Raw genomic sequence first — 19,080 nt, 5'->3', positions numbered from 1 at the left:
CCGGCAGCCCGTTCCACGCAATCACCACTCTCTGCGTAAAGAAAAAAAACTTACCCCTGCCATCTCCTCTGTATCTGCTTCCAAGCACCTTAAAACTGTTAGCCATTTCAGCCCTGGGAAAGAGCCTCTGGCTATCCATACAATCAATGCCTCTTACATTCTTGTACAGCTAAAGAGGAGCCCTTACAACTGAGTCACTAGGTTTTAAGAACAGGCCAGTGATGGGGTGAGTGAAGTTTGGTTCAGGAGCCTGGTTGTTGAGGGGTAAGAACTGTTCCTGAACTTGGTGGTGTGTGTCTTGCAAACAGCAAGCTCCATGGGTGGGAATCGAACCCCATCCCTGATCACTGGAGCTGTAAAATGTGCTAACTGCTAGGCTTATGCGCTGCCCCTAAGAGATGCCGCACGGTTAGATAGGGTGGCGAAGGAGGTGTACTTGCCTTCATCAGTCAGAGTCACAAAAGTCACGAGATCTTTAACTCTGGTTAGGCTGCATCTGCATTACTGGCCGCCCCATTGCAGGAAGGGTGTGGAGGCTTTGGAGAGGGTACAGAAGAGGTTCACCAGGAGGCTGCCTGGATTAGAGGGCATGAGCTTTAAGGAGAGGTTGGACAAACTTTGGTTGTTTTCTCTGGAGCAGTGGAGACCAAGGAGAGACCTAAAAGAAGTTTATGAAATTATGTGACGTGCAGACAGTCAGAATCTTCTCCCAAGGTCAAAATGTCAAATACTGGAGGGTGTGCGTTTAAGGTGATTGGGGAAATCTTGAAGGTGATGTATGGAGCAAGTTGCTTTTACACAGAGAGAGGTGGGTGCTGGAATGCACCACCAGGAGTGGTGCTGGAGTCTGATTCAACAGATGCATTTAAAATCCTTTTAGATGCATGAACAGGTAGGGAACAGAGGAATACGGACCAAGTGCAGAATGACAGAATTAGTTAGATTGACACCATGGCTGACACAGACATAGTGGACTGAAGGGGTCTCTTCTGCTATGCTATCGAACAGGCTTGGGATTTGGGTAATCACTAGGCCATGCTCCACTGCCAAAGCTGCTGCCTGGTGTTGGGGGCTCACTAGGCTTTGTCTTGTTGCCACGGATGTTGTGTGAGAGCAGGTGGATCCATCGGGCCTCATCCCATTGTTGCGATTACAGCCCGGGGGTTTGGGCTCTGTTGCTGCAGTTACTGTCCTGGTGCTTGGGCGGGGGGTGGGGGGTCTGTAGTCCTTGTCCTGTTGCTGCAATTGCCATCTGGATGTTTGGGGGATCTGCTGGGTTTTAACCCATGGTCGTGATTACAGACCTGGTGTTTGGCCTCGTCGCATTGCCACAATTACCGTTCTGGTGTTTGAAGTAGGCCTTGTCCTTTTGCTATGGTGACCATTGCTGCAGTTACTGTCCTGGGGTTCAGGGAGAGCCTCATCCTGGTGTTTAGACACCCACTAGGCCTCACCCCATTGCTTTGGTTAATGTCTTGGCACTTGGAGGTTCAGTAGGCCTCATCCTGATGCTTCAGTTACAGTCCTGGTTCTGGGGGTGTCAGCTGGGCCTTGTCCCATTGCTGCTTTTACTGTCCCGAATTCCACTAGGTGTTGTTCTATTACTGTGGTGATCATCCTGCAGTTTGGGGCTGTCTTCTGGGCCTCGTCTCATTACCACGGTTACCATCCTGGAGTTTGATAAGCCTTGTCATGTTGCCACAGATCCCTTCTTGGTGTTTGGAGGTTCAGTAGGCCCCATCCCGTTGACTACTAGGCCTCTTACTGTCGCGGGGGTTTGGGCTTAACTAGACCTTGTATTGTTGCCATGGTGACTGTTGTGGAGTTCAGGGGTGTCCACTATCCTCACCCCATCACCAACCTTTCTCCCCTCTTCTATGCCGACAGCGGGCCCGCGGCAGGTGAGCTTCCCGGCGGGGCTGACGATGGAAGAGGTCTTCCGGCGGAACCCAGACGTGGTGGCTGGGGGCAAGTACCAGCCTCCAGACTGTGAGCCCCAGCACAGCACGGCCATCATTGTCCCGCACCGGAACAGGGAGCAGCACCTGACGTACCTGCTCTACCACCTACACCCTTTCCTGCAGCGGCAGCAGCTTCGCTACGGCATCTACATCATCCACCAGGTGAGGACTGCCACTCCACACCCCCTCTTCTCCTCTGGCCGTTCCCTTCCCCTCCGTTCCTCCGGAACTCGGGACTCGAGAATCCTTGGTCTCCTCCTCCCACCTGTGTCCCTCGGCCTGCATTCGCAGTGTCTCCCGTGATCTGTATTCTCGTTTCCCATCACAGAAACAAGCCCTTCAGCCCATCCAGTATGTGTTGACCGAGAGGCAGCATCCAAGCCGGTCCCTATTGCCTGCATTTGTCCCGTATCTCTCTGAACCTTTCATGTGCACATACCTGTCCAAGTGCCTTTTAAATGTTGTGAATGTACGTCCCTCAACCACTTCCTCTGGCAGCTCGTTCCATCCACCCGTCACCTTCAGGGTGAAAATGTTGCTCCTCAGCTCCCCTTTAAAACTGTCCCCTCTCACCTTAAAGCTCTAGTTTTAGACTCCCCTACCCTGGGGACAAGACTGTACCATCCACCTTATGAACACCCCTCATGGTTTTATAATCCTCTATAAGGTCCCCACTCAACCTCCTTCACTCCAGGGAAAACAGTCCCAGCCTGTCCAGTCTCTCCTTGTAACTCAAGCCCTGCAGACCCGGTGACATCCTCATGAATCTTTCCTGCACGCTCTCCAGCTTAATGACATCCTTCCTTTAGCTGGGTGACCAAAACTGCACGCAATACTCCAAGTGCGGTCTCACTGACGTCCTGCAATGTGATGTCCCAATTCCTGTACCCGGTGCCCTTACTGATGAAGGCCAGCATGCCAGACACTTTCTTCACCACCCTGAACACAAGAGATTGTGCAGATGCTGAACCGTCAGACAGACAGACACACACACACACACACACACACACACATAGTGCTGGAGGAACTCAGCAGGTCAGGCAGCATCTATGGAGGGGAACGAACAGCCGGTGATTTGCGTTGAGACTTCCAGACCTGAACGTTGGAAGGATTCCCTTCCAAAGATGTTGCCTGACTCGCTGAGTTGCTCCAGCAATTTTGCCTGTGTTCTTCATCACCCTCTCTACCTGTGTCTCCACCTTCAGGGAACTATAGACAGTGGATTCTGGTTAATTGGGACTTCAGGACCAGTACATTTTGGCCCAATTAAGTGGCTGCCCCAATTAGCCAAAATTCCATGGAAATAGCTAAAGGGGAAAAAAGACAAACTACAGTTTCACTGAGTAACAATATTTGTGTTTAAATGAAATACAAAACATATGAGAAAATTTTCCTTCTTCCATGGCCTTCTATCCTCTTCTGTCAGACTCCCCCCTTCTCCAGACCTGTACCTCCTCCACCAATCAACTTTGGAACTCTTTACTTCACTCCTCGCCCTTCAAGTTTCATTTATCGCCTTGGGTTTTGCTCTCCCCTCCCCCTACCTTTTAAATCTACTCCTCAGCCGTTTCTCAGCCCTGCCGAAGGGTCTCGGCCTGAAACGTCGACTGTTTACTCTTTTCCCACTGATGCTGCCTACCCGGCTGAGTTCCTCCAGCATTTTGTGACTGTTGCTGATAAAATTACCATTACTTCTTCACTTCTGTAAAACTGTGGATTAGTTCCTAATAGTTATTGACGGAGGAGTTCATTTGCCTTAATCTTTTGATTGACTGTAAATGAACAAAATCTGCGCGGACACCTAGTGCAGGTAATGAACCGCCTTCATACGATACTTTTCACGATTGCATCCTTCAAATCTTAATGTTCATTGTAATATTCAAGATGAATGTCAATACCATCATAAGTCATAACTTGTTGAAGTAGTGAAATTGTTTAATTTTCACTCCCAGTCATTTCTGGCATCTCTAAGCCCGAATACTTGAAACCACAGAGAGCAAAACGTTCTGAATTGTCTTACTGCTTATTTCTCACCAACTGTCAGTGACAAAAATCACTGCTTTTTGAACACAAACACGCAACTGACGCTATTTAAAAACTCAAACAACAGGAATTCTGCAGATGCTGGAAATTCAAGCAACACACATCAAAGTTGCTGGTGAACGCAACAGGCCAGGCAGCATCTCTAGGAAGAGGTACAGTCGACGTTTCAGGCCGAGACCCTTCGTCAGGACATAGGAAATCCCAGGGATTTCTCAATTTATTGTTTGTTCTTTGAAAGTTGTCTTAAAAAAACAGCTGCCGCAATTAACCAAAGGCCCAAGTAACTGGAATCCACTGTACTTGCACCCCTGGGTGTGTCTATTCTATAATAAACACTCCCTATGTATCTACTATTCACTGTGCAAGTCCCATTCTGGTTTAACTTCCTAAAATGCAACATCTCACAGCTGTCTGAGTTAAACTCCTTCCTTAGTCCACTTCCCCAGTCAATCTAGGGCCCTTTGTAACCCTAGACAACCCTGTTCACTGTCCAATACGCCACTAACTTTAGCATATCCACAAACTTAGTGATTTCTCCTGTAGCTTCCCACAGTGACCCAGGGTGCACTTAATCAGGCCTGGGTATTATTAGTTATTTATTTAATTTTTTGAAATTTGAGATACAATGCAGAACCAGCCTTTCAGTCCCAACGTGCTTCACTGCCCAGTAACCCACCTCATACCCCTAGCCTGATCAGAGGACAATTTACAATGACCAATTAGCCTACTAACCGGTACGTCTTTGGACTGTGGGAAGAAACTGCAGCACCCGGAGGAGACCCACGCCTTTCACGGGAAGGACGTACAGATGGCGCTGGAACTGGGATCTAAATTGTGATGGTCTGAGCTGTAATAGTGCCACGTTAACTGCTACGTTGCCATGGCACCTCTTCATGCCTCGCTTACCTCTTTCCTAAACTCACTGCTTCTCTGAGCTTCTGCTCTGTAAGTACAGAGAAATATTCAACTGTTTACCAATATAGAGAAAATTTACAAAGATGCTGACAGGACTTGAGGGCCAGAATTAATGGAGAAGTCGAGTAGGTTAGGACTTTATTTACTGGAGCATAGGTGAATAAGGGGAGATTTGATAGATGAGTATAAAATTAAGATGATTTCGATAGGAAAAATGCAAGCAGGCTTTTTCTGCTGAGGTAGGGTGAGACTAGAAGTAGAGGTCAGGGGTTATGGGTGAAAGGGGAGGAACAAAAGGGAACTACTTCACTCAGAGGATGGTGAGAGTGTGGAACAAGCTGCCAACAGAAGGGGTAGATGTGGATTGAATTTGGATACGTACATTGATGGGAGGAGTGTGGAGGCCTATGGTCCAAGTGCCGGTCAATGGGACGAGGCACGAACTAGATGGGCTGAAAGGCCTGTTTCCGTGCTGTATGTGCTCTGACTGTTCATCTGTTCAGTTCTGGCCACCTCATTATAGAAAGCTTTCGAGAGGGTGCAGAGGAGATTCACCAGGATGCTGCCTAGGTTAGAGAAGGTGCAGAGGAGATTCAGCAGGATGCTACCTGGATTAGAGAGGGTGCAGAGGAGATTCACCAGGATGCTGCCTAGGTTAGAGAAGGTGCAGAGGAGATTCAGCAGGATGCTACCTGGATTAGAGAGGGTGCAGAGGAGATTCAGCAGGATGCTGCCTGGATTAGAGAGGGTGCAGAGGAGATTCAGCAGGATGCTGCCTGGGTTAGAGAGGGTGCAGGGAGATTCACCAGGATGCTGCCTGGATTAAAGAGCATGTCTTATGAGGAAAGGTTGAGCAAGCTGAGGCTTATCTCTTTAGAGCAAAGGAGAATTGATAGAGATGTAGAAGATAATAAGAGGTATAGATAGAGTGGATAGCCAGCCACTTCACTCCAGGGCATATTTTTAAGGAAATTAGAGGAAAGTATCAGGGAGATGCCAGAGCTAGATTTTTTTTACATGGAGAGTTGTGGGTGTGTAGAGTGCCCTGCCAGGGGTGGTGGTCGACTCTGATACATTAGAACATTTAAGGGAATCTTGGATAGCTATCCATGTGGGAAGGAAGGATTAGATTGATCTTGGAGTGGGATAAAAGATGGCACAATATCATGGGCTGAAGGGCCTGTACTGTACTGTGCTATGTTTTAACACCTCTCCCACATCCTGTGGCTCTACACATTGATGACATCATTGATTCTTCGAGAGGCTTATTCTCTCCCGCAGTTACCCTTTATCCTCTTAATACTGTATACTTGTAGGATTGCTTAGAATTCTCCTTGACTTTACCTGCTATCTCATGTCCTCCTTTTGCTATCCTGATTTCACTCGGAAATGTACTCCGACAACCCTGACACCTCCCAAGAGATTCCCAGCTGCCTCTACCTGCCATACCCCTCCAGTTCCTCTCTGGGTTCCCTAATCATTCCAGACTTGCCCGTCACTTAACAGGTACATACTGTCTCTGAGCTCTCCCTCTCTCACTTTTAAGTCTTTCCTATTTCATGGCCTCATTTAAGTAATAATTTGTATTTTTTAAAATTTTTCCTGTCTTGGTGCAATACCTCACATTTTCCCACACTAAACTCCATCCAGCCAAATTATTCCTCATTCATTTAACCCATCTGTATCCCTTTGGAGTTGGATTTTCAGAAGGCATTTGCTAAGGTGTCATTTAAAACATTTACCACCCAATTATGTCCTCACAATTTGCTAATCCGCCCGTATTTGTATCAGCATCGAATGTGGCTGCAATATACTTGGCCTTTCATCCGAGTAAGTTGATCTGAATCCTGTTGTAACCTTAGACGCCTTCCCCGCGGTCCTCCACATCACCAATTCTGGCATCATCTGCAGATTTGCTGATTTCTTCCCCAGCTTCTGATGACGACCAAGGTTTCAGGTTACCATGCACTTGTAATTCTAGGCCCCTGAACTCAACCCATTTTACTTTTAAATCCCTCGCACTTGCCCTGCAAGCACAGTCTCCCAATCAGCCTTTGCAAATCCCCACCTAATACCATCAAAATTAGCCTTGCCCCGTTGGGAATTTTCAGATGTGGACCAGTCTTGTATCCCTCCATGACTATCTTACCACTAATAGAATTATGGACACTGGTACCACTGTCACTTTGGCCTCTTCCCCTACCTCGTTCCCCAATGGGAAGTCCGGTGTTGCCCTCTCTTTAGTAGGGCCATTGATACAGCTCGAGGAAATTTTCCTGGATGGATGAGACCAAACCTGTCTCAGTCAGTCGGAGGGAGGTTGATGCCACCTACCGAGACAGCCCTGTCCTTTCTACAGCTCACTGCATTCCTCCTCCAATTCCCACTGACTGTTGTGCCGGCCTGTAGTCCAATCCCATCAAAGTGATCTCCTTTACACACTCACGGGACAATCTGCCAGGAATATCCCGGTAAGTATTGTGTTGGCGCGTGGCCAAGTGGTTAAGGCGTTGGTCTAGTGATCTGAAGGTCGCTAGTTCAAGCCTCAGCTGAGGCAGCGTGTTGTGTCCTTGAGCAAGGCACTTAACCATACATTGCTCTGCGACGACACCGGTGCCAAGCTGTATCGGCTTAGGCCCTTCCCCTGGACAACATCGGTGGCGTAGAGAGGGGAGACTTGCAGCATGGGCAACTGCTGGTCTTCCATACAACCTTGCCCAGGCCTGTGCCCTGGAAACCTTCCAAGGTGCAAATCCATGGTCTTATGAGACTAACAGATGCCTATATATAAATTACTGGGATATTCTCCCTGATTTTAAAAAAAATAGTCCACCTGGCCTTCACCCCTCTTTTTTGAGTCTACCTTCTCTAGGTTTGTGTTAACCCTCTTGGGTTTGTGTGCCTTGGTTTTGTGTTTCTAGCCTCTCTCCTGAGGTCTGCATATCCCTGCTTTGCATTCATGGTTTGCACGTACACACCCCTGTCAGCTCTGCGTGCCTCAGTCTTGCGTTTACACCCTCTCCCCTTGGGTCTGCGTGACCTCAGTTATGTTTACACTCTCCCCCTCTCTCAGGTTTCCGAGATTCAGCCCCGTGTTCCTGCCCTTTGTCCCACGTTGCCCATCTCAGTCCTGATTTCCCACCCTCAGTTCTGCATTCCTGGCTGTGGTCTGGTGTTGACGGCTGTGGTCTGCTCTCTGGGTCCCAGGCTGGGATGTCCACCTTTAACCGAGCCAAGCTGCTGAACGTAGGGGTGCGGGAGGCGATGAGGGAGGCCGACTGGGACTGCCTCTTCTTCCACGACGTTGACCTGATCCCCGAGGATGACCGGAACCTGTACGTCTGCGACGCTCACCCCAAGCACGCCTCTGTCGCCATGGACAAGTTCGGCTACAAGTGGGTCTGCTCTCTGTAACGCACCCTCCCAGGGAGCGTGGTGGGAGGGATGATGAGGAGTGAGTGTGGGAGGGGCGGTGAGGAGGGAGTGCCATGCTGTTTGTGGGGGGGGGGTGTCGCAGTGAGCAGGAGTGCCGCTCAGTGGGGGGGGGGGCAGTGAGCAGGAGTGCCACACTGTGGGGGGGGGTGGTAAGGAGTGCCACACTGTGGGAAGGGCAGTGAGTACGAGCTCTGTGCAGTGGGAGGGGTGGTGCAGAGGGAGTGCGCGGTGTGGGGTGGTGAGCGGGAGCATCGTGCAACGGGGGGGCGGTGGGCGAGAGCACCATGGGAGGGGCGGCAAGGAAAATATCTTGTGTGCTCTGTCTGATGAGAGTGCCACCGAGAGACACACATCCCAAATATAAACTTTGAGCAGTAGAAATACGTTCATATTAACGTAGATTATACATAATTTTCATAATAACTAATAAATTAGATTATAATGTGGTAAAGTGGATCAGCAAATTTGTAGATGTTTCTAAGACTGGGGCGTAGAGGACAGTGTGGAAAGTTATCAAAGCTTGCAGAGGGATCTGGGCCAGGTGGAACAATGGCAGGTGAAAATGAATGCAGAAATGTGAGGTGTTGCACTTTTGGGCAACAGGGCCATTGTAGGACCCGCACAGTGAACGGTAGGGTATTGAAGTGTGCGGTAGAGCAAAGGGATCTGGGAGTACACATCCATAATTCTTTAAATGTGGTACACAGGTAAATAAGGTACCTGTAAAGAGAGCTTTTAGCACATTGACCTTCATAAATCAAAGTATTGAGTACAGGAGTCGGGATGTTTTTGCAGAAGTTGTATAAGATGTTGGTGAGGCTAAATCTAGAGTATTCTGGTCATCTACCTACAGGAAAGGTATCACTAAGTACAGAAAAAAGTAACAAGGATGTTGCCGGGACTTGAGGACCTGAGTTATAGGGAAAGATTGAATAGGTTAGGAATTTCTTCACCGGTGTGGAGGAGAACGATGGGAGATCATAGAGAGGTGTATGGATAAAGTAAGTGGGTGAGACTAGATCAAGAGGTCATAGGCCTGGGGTGAAAGTTGAATATTTAAGGGGAATCTGAGGGGGATTTTCACTCAGAAGGTGATGCGATTGAAACAAACTGCCAGCAGAAGTGGTGGATGTGGGTTCAATTGTAATGTTTAAGAGAATTTTGGATAGGTATGTGAATGAGAAGGCAGTGTAGGGCTTTGGTAGATAGGTGGGACTTGGCAGAAGACCAGGCTGGACAGACTAGATGGGCTAAACAGCCATTTCCTGCACTGGAGTGCTCTTGTGACTCTCATGACTAAATTACACTTAACATCCGAGGAAGCTGAGAGATACATACAGTGTGAAGGTTTTTCAGGTAGGTTCAAGAACCCGGCAGCAGCGGGGACAAACCTGTTGTTGAACATTGAGGTGTGGGTCTTCCGGCTCCTGTACCTTCTGCCTGGTGGCAGCATTGAGCAAAGGGCCTGGTCGAAATGTTGGGGGTCTTTGATGGTGGGTCGCCTTCCAGAGACATTGCCTCTTCTCGGAGAGCTCTCCCCATGATGGAACTGAGCAAGTCCCAATGCTGCCTGTCCCTCTTGTGTTTCTGTGCACTGGATCTCCCATACTGGGCTCAGATTCAACCAGTAAGAATGTTCTCCATGGTCTTTGACGCCATGTCATATCTCCTTAATCTTCTGAGAAAGATGTGCCTTCCTCATGGCTGGGTCCTCTGAGATGTTAACACCCTGAAACTTGATGCAACTTACTCTTTATACTACTGAGTCCATCAATGAGGATGGCGTCTGTTCTCCCAACTTCCTCGTTTGAAGACCACAATAAATTCCTTGATCTCGCTGACGTTAAATGTGGGTTGTTGTTGTGACACCAGCTGATCTATGTTGCTCCTGTGCTCCCTCTTTCCACCATCCAAGATTCTGCTGCCAACATTGGTGAAGTTATAGATGGCATTTGAACTGTGTCTAGCCACACAGTCACGAACTCAGTGAGAATAGAGCAGCGGGCAAAAAAGGTTTGCCAGTGTTGGTTGTCAGCAAGGAGGTGCTATTTCTGACACACACTGACGATGCTCTCCCGATGAGGAAGCCAAAGGCTCCAGTCGCAGAGGAAGCTACAGCAGCCCAGCTTTTGAAGTTCATCGACTGGTACTGAGGGAATGATGGTGCTGAATGCCGAGCTGTCATGAATAAGGTGGGAGGAGAAGATGGCGGTGCGACGCAGTGCGCGCAGCTCTCCAGTGAAATGATAACGTATTTGTTAAGTAGGGGCCATGCACAATTCTGATTTGATGGAGAAGCAGAGGAACATCTGGAGAAAAACTTCTGAAATGCCCGGTTTGCTGTTGCTGCTACTGTGCGATCGAGAATCTCCGGAGGGAAGGCCTGAAAATCCCCGGCTTTGCCTGCTGCTGGCAGCCGAGGGTGAGGTCGAAGCGTTTGGCAGAGATGGTGCTCGGTACTCGGTGTCGGAGAGCTGATCAGAGGCTCGAAGTTTTTGGACGACTCAGAGTCGGTCTGTGGTCGGGCATGACAAGGGAGAGTTTTCTTCCTTCTCCCGTCTGTGTGAGATGTGGGACTTTCGAGAGACTTTGAACTTTTTTACTGTGATCATGGCCTGTTCTTCATCAAGTTATGGTATTGTTGCACTGTTGTAACTATATGTTATAATTATGTGGTTTTTGTTAGTTTTTCAGTCTTGGTCTGTCCTGTGTTTCTGTGATATCACAACGGAAGAATATTGTATCATTTCTTAATGCATGTATTAGTAAATGACAATAAAAGAGGACTGTGTGTCCTCATAATCTAAAATCTAAATAAACATGCTGGCTGATGTAAGTGTTGTTGAAGGGCAGGTTGTGAGTCAGTGAGGTTGCATCCGCTGTAGATCTGTTGCTGCGGCAGGCAAAACGTAGCAGGTCCAGGTCGTTGCTTAGGCAGGAGTTAATCCTAGCCATGACTAAACTCTCGAAGTGGTTCCTCTCAGTAGATGTGAGATATAGATAAGTAGGTGTAGCATGCACCATGTATGCCATATGTGCCAGGGTAAAACAGCAAGCTTGTCTTGCACACTGTTCCTACAGGTCAATTCATTACAGCAGTGCAGGCAGTACAAGGGAGAGAGTCTAATTCTAGCCATGGCCAACCTCTCAGAATCAGGTTTATTATCACCGGCATGTGACTGAAATTTATTAACTTAGCAGCAGTTTAATGCAATACATAATAAAGAGCGAAAAAAAAGTAAATCAATTACAGTATACGTATATTGAATAGATTGAAAAATGTTCAAAACCATTTCATCACCAATAGATTTGAATGTGACCGAGTGATAGTTGTTGAGGCATCCGACAATAAATCTGCCCAACAAATAAATTCTGAATCACAACAACCCACTATAGTTTCAACCATATTTTTTAACTCTTTAGTTTCTGTGTGCTGGACCTCTGATTACTAGGCCGTGGGAGACGGAGGGAGTGTGGGGACAGACTGGGTGGGTAACTGGTGACGTCTCTGCTCTCTGCCCCACAGAATGCCGTACTCTGGTTACTTTGGCGGAGTGTCGGCCCTCACCCCTGACCAGTACATGAAGATTAATGGATTTCCGAACACCTACTGGGGCTGGGGCGGCGAGGACGATGATATCGCCTCCAGGTCAGTACTGGAGGGGCGGCGTGGAGGGAGTGCTGTGCTGTGAGAGGTGGAGGGGGGGCTCGGCGAGGAGGGAGTGCTTTGGGAACACTCTGTTGTGGGTGGGATGGTGGGCCAACTCTGGTACTAACCCTCCCCTCCTGCTGCCCCAGGATCTTCCTAAACAAGATGCTGATCGTTCGACCATCGGTTAAAGTGGGGAGGTACAGAATGATCAAACATGGCCACGACACAGGCAATGAGAAGAACCCCAAAAGGTAAAGCTGTCCCATTGTACCCTCCCCCTTGCTCGAGAACCCCCTCCCATCCTCCTGTAACCCTCCTGAATGTACTGTCCTCTGCTACCCTCCTGAAAGCTGTCCTCCCCCTCTGCTCGAGAACCCTCTCCCATCTTCCCGTAACCCTCCTGAATGTACTGTCTTCCGCTACCCTCCTATCCTCTTATTCCCTCATCCTCCCTCCCATCCCTCTCCTATTTCACCCATCCACTCTTCCCTCTACCTTGTCCTCCTACACACTCCTGTTGCTCTCTTCTCTGTCCTCACACCCCCTCCAATCTCCCAATATCTCCCCCTTACCCCATCCCCATTTCCCTTTTTCCCCTCAGCATTCCCATTACCCCCTTTCCCTCCACCCTCTCTTCACCCCGCTCCCCTCTCCCTCCCTTTTCGCTCTATACCAGTGGTGTTTGAGGTGGAGAGCATTGAGACCTTCAAGTGGGCGTGAACATCACCAAAGTCTGTCCTAGTCCAACTCTGTAGACTCACTAATGCCTCTGTTTCCTCGGGAGGCTAAAGAAATTCAGCATGTCGCTGTCAACCTTCACCAACTTTTATCGATGCAGCACACCCGGGGGCATCATGGCTTGATATGGTAACAGTTTTGCTCATGACCGCAAACAAAAAACTACAGGGACACAGCTCAGCACATCACAGAAACCTCAGAAGAAGGGTCTCAGCCTAAAACATCGACTGCTTGTTCATTTCCATAGATGCTGCTGGGTTCCTGCAGCATTTTCTGTTTGTTGCTCTATTATTTACTTTTACTTTACTTTATTGTCGCCAAACAATTGATACTAGAGCGTACAATCATCACAGCGATATTTGATTCTGCGCTTCACGCTTCTTGGAGTACAAATTGATAGTAAATAGTAAAAATTTAAATTATAAATCATAAATAGAAAATAGAAAAGGGAAAGTAAGGTAGTGCAAAGAAACTGAGAAGCAGGTCGGGATATTTGGAGGGTACGGCCCAGATCCGGGTCAGGATCCGTTCAGCAGTCTTATCACAGTTGGAAAGAAGCTGTTCCCAAATCTGGCCGTACGAGTCTTCAAACTCCTGAGCCTTCTCCCGGAGGGAAGAGGGATTAAAAGTGTGTTGGCTGGGTGAGTCGTGTCCTTGGTTTTCCTGGCAGCACTGCTCCGACAGTGTGCGGTGTAAAGTGAGTCCACAGACGGATGATCGGTTTGTGTGATGTGCTGCGCTGTGTTCACGATCTTCTGCAGCTTCTTTCAGTCTTGGACAGGACAACTTCCATACCAGGTTGTGATGCACCCTAGAAGAATGCTTTCTACGGTGCATTCTTGTCACTTTATTGTCACATGGACTGAGATACAGTGAAAAGTTTGTCTTGCACACTGTTCATACAGATCAGATCATTACAGAGTGTACGTAACAATAACAGACTGCAGAATGAAGTGTAACAGCTACAGAGAAAGTGGGGTAAATCATATTGACAAGAGATGGAAGTCTTGAGCAGCACACACAATCTTTTCCCCAGGGCTGAGGAATCAGGCACTGGAAGATACAGATATAAGGTGAAAGGAGAGGGAATTAATAGCAACCCGAGGGCAACTTTTTCAGCCAGAACATGGTCTGTATACAGAACGATCTGCCAGAGGAAGTGATTGAGGCTGGTACTTTAATGACATTCAAAAGATATTTGGCCAGGTATATCTATAGGAAACTTGGAGGGATTTGAGACAAACACAGGGAAATGTGACTTACTCAGATGCTAATCTTGGTCGGCATAGACTAGTTGGGCCCAAAGACATGTTTCGGTGCTGTGGGAGTCTGTGACATCCCTTCTCCACCTTGAGTCTGTAGGTTCTTAATCCGATTTAGCTGACCATTCCTCCGCCTCCATAGATGCTGCCTGACCTGTTGAGACAGCCCGGCCATGTTGCTCCACGTTCCAGCTTCCGGGGTCTCTTACGACCCCAATGATGGCTTCCCAGATGGAGGGAGGTGGGCGGCTGGGGAGGGGGAGTAATGGCGAAACCCTGGGCAGGTGCATTAAGCTGAACCTTCCCTCTATCTGCAGGTTCAATCTGTTGGCCCGGACGAAACTCTCGTGGAGGACGGATGGGATGAACGCACTGGACTACAGTGTCCTCTCCAAACACCACTTCCCGCTCTACACAAACATCACCGTCGACATCGGCACGGAGAAGGGGCCCCGTGCAACGTGACCGCCACCCCGCACCCTCGCCCGAGGTTGGAGCAGTTTCCCGACTTTGGCCGTCGAGAAAAGCAAAATGGACAATATCTCCATCGGAAGAGAAGAGAAGCCACCATGACCATTAGCAATAAACCCCTGGGTGTTTCACTGGGGTGGGGTGTAGGGGAGGTGACCACATGATGGATTTTAGGCACCATTTGCACCTGACCCCACAAGACTCACCCAGCATCTTGAGACCTGTCTCCCTACGGGTGGGGGGCAGTCTGGTCTCCACGGCCCCTCCGGGTCTCTGGAATTCTGTCCCAGGACAAGGTCTCCCACTCAATACAGGTCCATTTCTCCAGGGGGGTGTGGTGGTGACAGAGGTTATGACGAGAGGTCACACAGTGTAAACTGTGGTTTGTTACAGAATCAGTGGTAGTCACTGAACCCTTGGGTGGGGGTAGGGAGGGATGGGTGGGGGGGGTGAGAGGTGCACAATCTGTCTTTACACCTTAGTTCTGGCAACATTCTTGAAAATCTTTTCGGTACTCTTTCCAGCTTAATAGCATTTCTTCTACATGGAGGTGTCCAAAACTGAACACAATGTTGCGAGTGCAGTTTCTTCAACGTCTTGTCCAGCTTTAATGTAACGTCCCAACTTCTGTGCTCGGTGTCCTGATTGATCAGGGTAGTGTGCCAAGTCAGTCTACCGTAGCTCCACTTTCAGGCAACTGTGTACTCCCAGGCCCTCTTTTCTACAGCACTTCCTGAGCCCTGCTGCTATTCACGAGGAAAGCCCCACATTGATCAGATCTTCCAAAATGCAACACTTCACACTTACCAGAATTAAACTCCATTTGCCATTCCACAGCTGATCGAGATCCCCCGGTGATGTTTGATAACCTTCTTCATTGTCGGTGTCAACGCCTGTTTTAAGTGTCGTCTGCAGATTTCCTAGCTGTATCTTGCACGTTCTCATCCAGACTGTTGTTGTCGATGACAAACAACAATTGTCCCAGCACTAAGCCCTGGCAACACCTCGTCACGGTCTCCAGTCTGAGACCACCCACCATCACTCTCTGATTCCTGCCCTCGAGCCACTTGTGCATCTTGTTCACCAGCTCTCCCTGCACACGGAGAGAGGGGTGAAGCAGAGTCACTGAAGGCATCTACGAAGTGTCTAGACAGGTACTTCAATCACCCGAGCAGGGGGCTATAGGTCAAGTGCTGGGCAAAGTTGTGATGAAGTGTCTGTGGTCCAGAACGTTGGCTGTTTATTCCCCTTCACAGATGCTGCTTGACTGCTGAGTTCCTCCAGCATTTGTGCATTTTGTTCAAGATTCCCAGTAGCTGCAGAATCTCTTTTGCTCATAATGGGTTAGGGTGGATGAGTTGGCAGAACTGTCTACTGGCTAGCAGGGGTGAGGTAGCCCGACCGACATGTTTCCATGCTGCTGAATGCCCTGATTCTGCGCCAACACAGCATGCCCACAACTCACCAACCTGAGCCCGTAGGAGGAAACTGGAGCTCCCGGGGAAACTCACAAAGTCATGGGGAGAGAGAACTCCTTACAGCTGCGGCAATCGAACCCCGATCTGCGTGGCAGGTGCTATGCTGCTGTGCTGTACCCCAACAACCCCTAGTTTAGGATCATTACACAGTGCTTGGAGGTACAACTAGGTAAAGAGCAACAAGGCAGAATCAAGTGTAAAAGCTACAGGGGGAAGTTCAGTGCTGGTAAATAAATGTTGCATGCAATTCTGATCGCCTGAATGCAGGAAAGTGAGGAGGATTTGGACGGTGCAGAACAGATCAACAAGGTGCTGCAATGAGAGGCTGAAGGGCAACTTGATGGAAATTGATAACTGCAGACTATTGTGTTCCAATTGCAAGGGAAGGGAAGGGCAGGTAGTTAAGATGGAAAGGCCACAACAAGAGTTTAAGAATCTATCTTATCGTACTAGAGCACTGTTCAACTGCCTTATAACAGCAGGTTAGAAGCTATCCTTGAATTTGGTGGCCTTCAGACTTTTGTATCTTCTGCATGATGAGAGAGAGGAGGAGAGAGAATGTCCAGCGTGGGTGAGACTTTGACAATGCTGGCTGCTTTACCGAGGCAGCGAGAAGTGTTGATGGAGTCCGTGGAGGGGAGGCTGGTTTCTGCATGTGTCCACAACTCTGCAGCTCCCTGTGGTCACAGGCAGAGCGGTTGTCATATGTACTGAAGCTTGGTGCAGCCACCGCAAGGGGCCGGTGGGGAAGGACCAAAGTATACGGTTCATCGGCTACTGGACAGGGAGGGGACGCAAAGAGAGCACAGCTTCAGAATAGAGATGAGGGGGAATTTCTTTCGGTGGTGAATCTGTGGAATTCATTGCCGCAGTTCAAGGTACAAAAGCTCAAATAGAATTTATTATCAAAGTATGCATACCATATACGCACAGCTTCGAGATGCATTTTTCTTGCAGGCACCCACAGCAAGACAAAGAAATACAATACAACTCACGGAAACCCCACATGCAACAAAAACCAACGGACATCCAATGGGCAAAAGAGGACAAATCGTGAAATAATAAATAAGGCAAATAACACACAGAACATGAAAGTCAGTCCACACTGCAGAGTCAATTCAGTGCTAAAGTGAGTGAAGCCCGTCCAGGAGCCCAATGGCTGCCGGGCAACAACTCCTCCCAAACCTGGTGGTGTAGGACCCAGGTATCCTGCTCCTCCTGCGCAATGGTAGTAGCCAGAAGTAAAAATGTAATAAATCAATTTTGTGCTATAAATCTATTTCTTCTCAGCTCAGGCTGGTACAGACATTGCCAACCACACCCAGTTCTCAATTGCCAGAAACTTTTGGACTCTCCAGTGGTGTTTAGTATTTTGACTTTCCAGAGATTTATACCTACGCAGCAATATTTTTGTAATTGTTTAATGCTATTGTGTAGTGACCTGGGATGATACCAAATGTAGATATTACTTTTGAGACTTTTGTTCATGTTCCATAGTCTTCCAAATTCCTCTTTTAATTCAGCATATTTCTAGTGTTTTTCAGTTATTATGTATGTGATGTGTGTTTGGAATGGCTATATCTATTAAGTAAATCGTTCTTGCTTGTAATATTATACCCTGATGGTTAATATGGATTTTGTTGTCTGTGATGATTTGAATCTAAAACTGGATCAGACTTGTATTTTTAGTAAGGTATAATGTTAATGCAAGATTCTGGGGAACAAAGTTTGGCACTTGATTATGCCTGTGTAAGTGATCAGATTGAGTTAAGCTGGTGCAGAAATGATAATTGTAATCATTGTTATTATTTCTGATATGATTTTATAATACTAATAATAAATATTATTTTTGTGATAATTACAAAGACAATAAACACTTGTTATACCCCTATTAATGTGTTTTTTTGCATGATATATTGGTCTGAAACAGATCTGGAAAATTTACAAAGTAAAATAAGAACTTGAATGGCAAGTTTCAGAAAACCCACAAACAGATTAACATTACCGTGGACAGAAGGAGTAATACTTTCACATCAGATGAAACTTCTAAGGATATATTTTCATCAATGCAAACAGGGTTCAGTGCTCCAAACGAGCGAATGCAATTCTGATAAGTAGTACACACCACTAGACTTAAATGAAGGCACAACCCAGCAAAATGAGGAAATTAGCACTACAGAAGGAAAAATTAAGCAGTACAGGAGCATGATCCTCCGTGGAAGGCAAATCCATGATGTGAGCAGACTACATGTCGACAAGGAAGCATTGAAAGCCTGGCTCAGTTAACGTAACACAGGAACAGGCCATTTGGCCCACGTTATTGTGCCGAACCAACTTAAAAGCAAATCAAAACCACCCAGATGCTCATCCCTCCTTCCAACACAATGGCCATATCCCTCCACCTTCCTTGCATCCATGTGCCTATCCAAACATCTCTTAAAAGCGTCTAATGTATTTTCCTCTACAACCATACCATGCCACGCATTGCAGGGGTCAATGACTCTCTGAATAGAAACACCCTTCACATCCCCCTTGAACCCACACACCGTCACCTTCAATGCATGCTCTCTGGTATTAGACATTTCAACCTTGGGAACAGATATTCCCTGTCCATTATGCATCTCATTGTCTTGTAAACATCTATCAGATCTCCCCTCAGTCTCCAGCGTTCCAGGGAAAAAACAAGTTTTTTCAGCCTCTCATGATAGCACATACTCTAAACCCAGGCAGCATCCTGCCTCTCCTGCACCCTCTCAAGAGCATCCGCATCCTTCCTATAGTAGGACAACCGGAACTGTATGTAATGCTACCAGATGTGGCCTAACCAGAGTTTATAAAGTTGCAGCACAACCTTCTGACTTTGAACTCGATGTCTTGACTAATAAGCATTCCATAAGCCTTTTAACCACCTTATCGACCTGCGTAGCCACTTTCAAGGAGCTGTGAACTTGGATCCCAAGATCTCTCTGCTCAGTGTCCTGTCTCCTTGCATTTGTCCTACTGAAGTGCAAGACCTCATATTTATCTGGGTTAAGCTCCACCTGCAATTTCTCTGCCCATATCTGCAACTGGTCTACATCATGCTGAATTCTTTGCCAGTCCTTGACACTATCTACATCTCCGCC

The 19,080-nt window shown here is 47.8% G+C and overlaps 1 protein-coding gene across 2 annotated transcripts in view; it reads left to right on the top strand.

Annotated features, from left to right (window-relative positions):
- LOC140201670 (beta-1,4-galactosyltransferase 3) overlaps window positions 1-17,846 on the top strand; it is a 43,740-nt gene extending 25,894 nt beyond the window's left edge. For both annotated transcript variants that reach the window (XM_072266147.1, XM_072266148.1), the window contains exons 3-7: window positions 1,888-2,123; window positions 8,127-8,314; window positions 11,881-12,003; window positions 12,153-12,257; window positions 14,324-17,846. In XM_072266147.1, the coding sequence (XP_072122248.1) occupies window positions 1,888-2,123; window positions 8,127-8,314; window positions 11,881-12,003; window positions 12,153-12,257; window positions 14,324-14,471 (800 nt within the window). In that variant the 3' untranslated portion in view covers window positions 14,472-17,846. The remainder of the gene's footprint in view (window positions 1-1,887; window positions 2,124-8,126; window positions 8,315-11,880; window positions 12,004-12,152; window positions 12,258-14,323) is intronic.
- Window positions 17,847-19,080: the final 1,234 nt, after the last annotated feature.

This window comes from Mobula birostris, chromosome 8 (assembly GCF_030028105.1).
Source record: "Mobula birostris isolate sMobBir1 chromosome 8, sMobBir1.hap1, whole genome shotgun sequence".
Lineage (NCBI taxonomy): Eukaryota > Metazoa > Chordata > Chondrichthyes > Myliobatiformes > Myliobatidae > Mobula > Mobula birostris.
The sequence above is the reverse complement of the archived record's forward strand: the minus strand, read 5'-3'. Positions and strand labels throughout refer to the sequence as shown.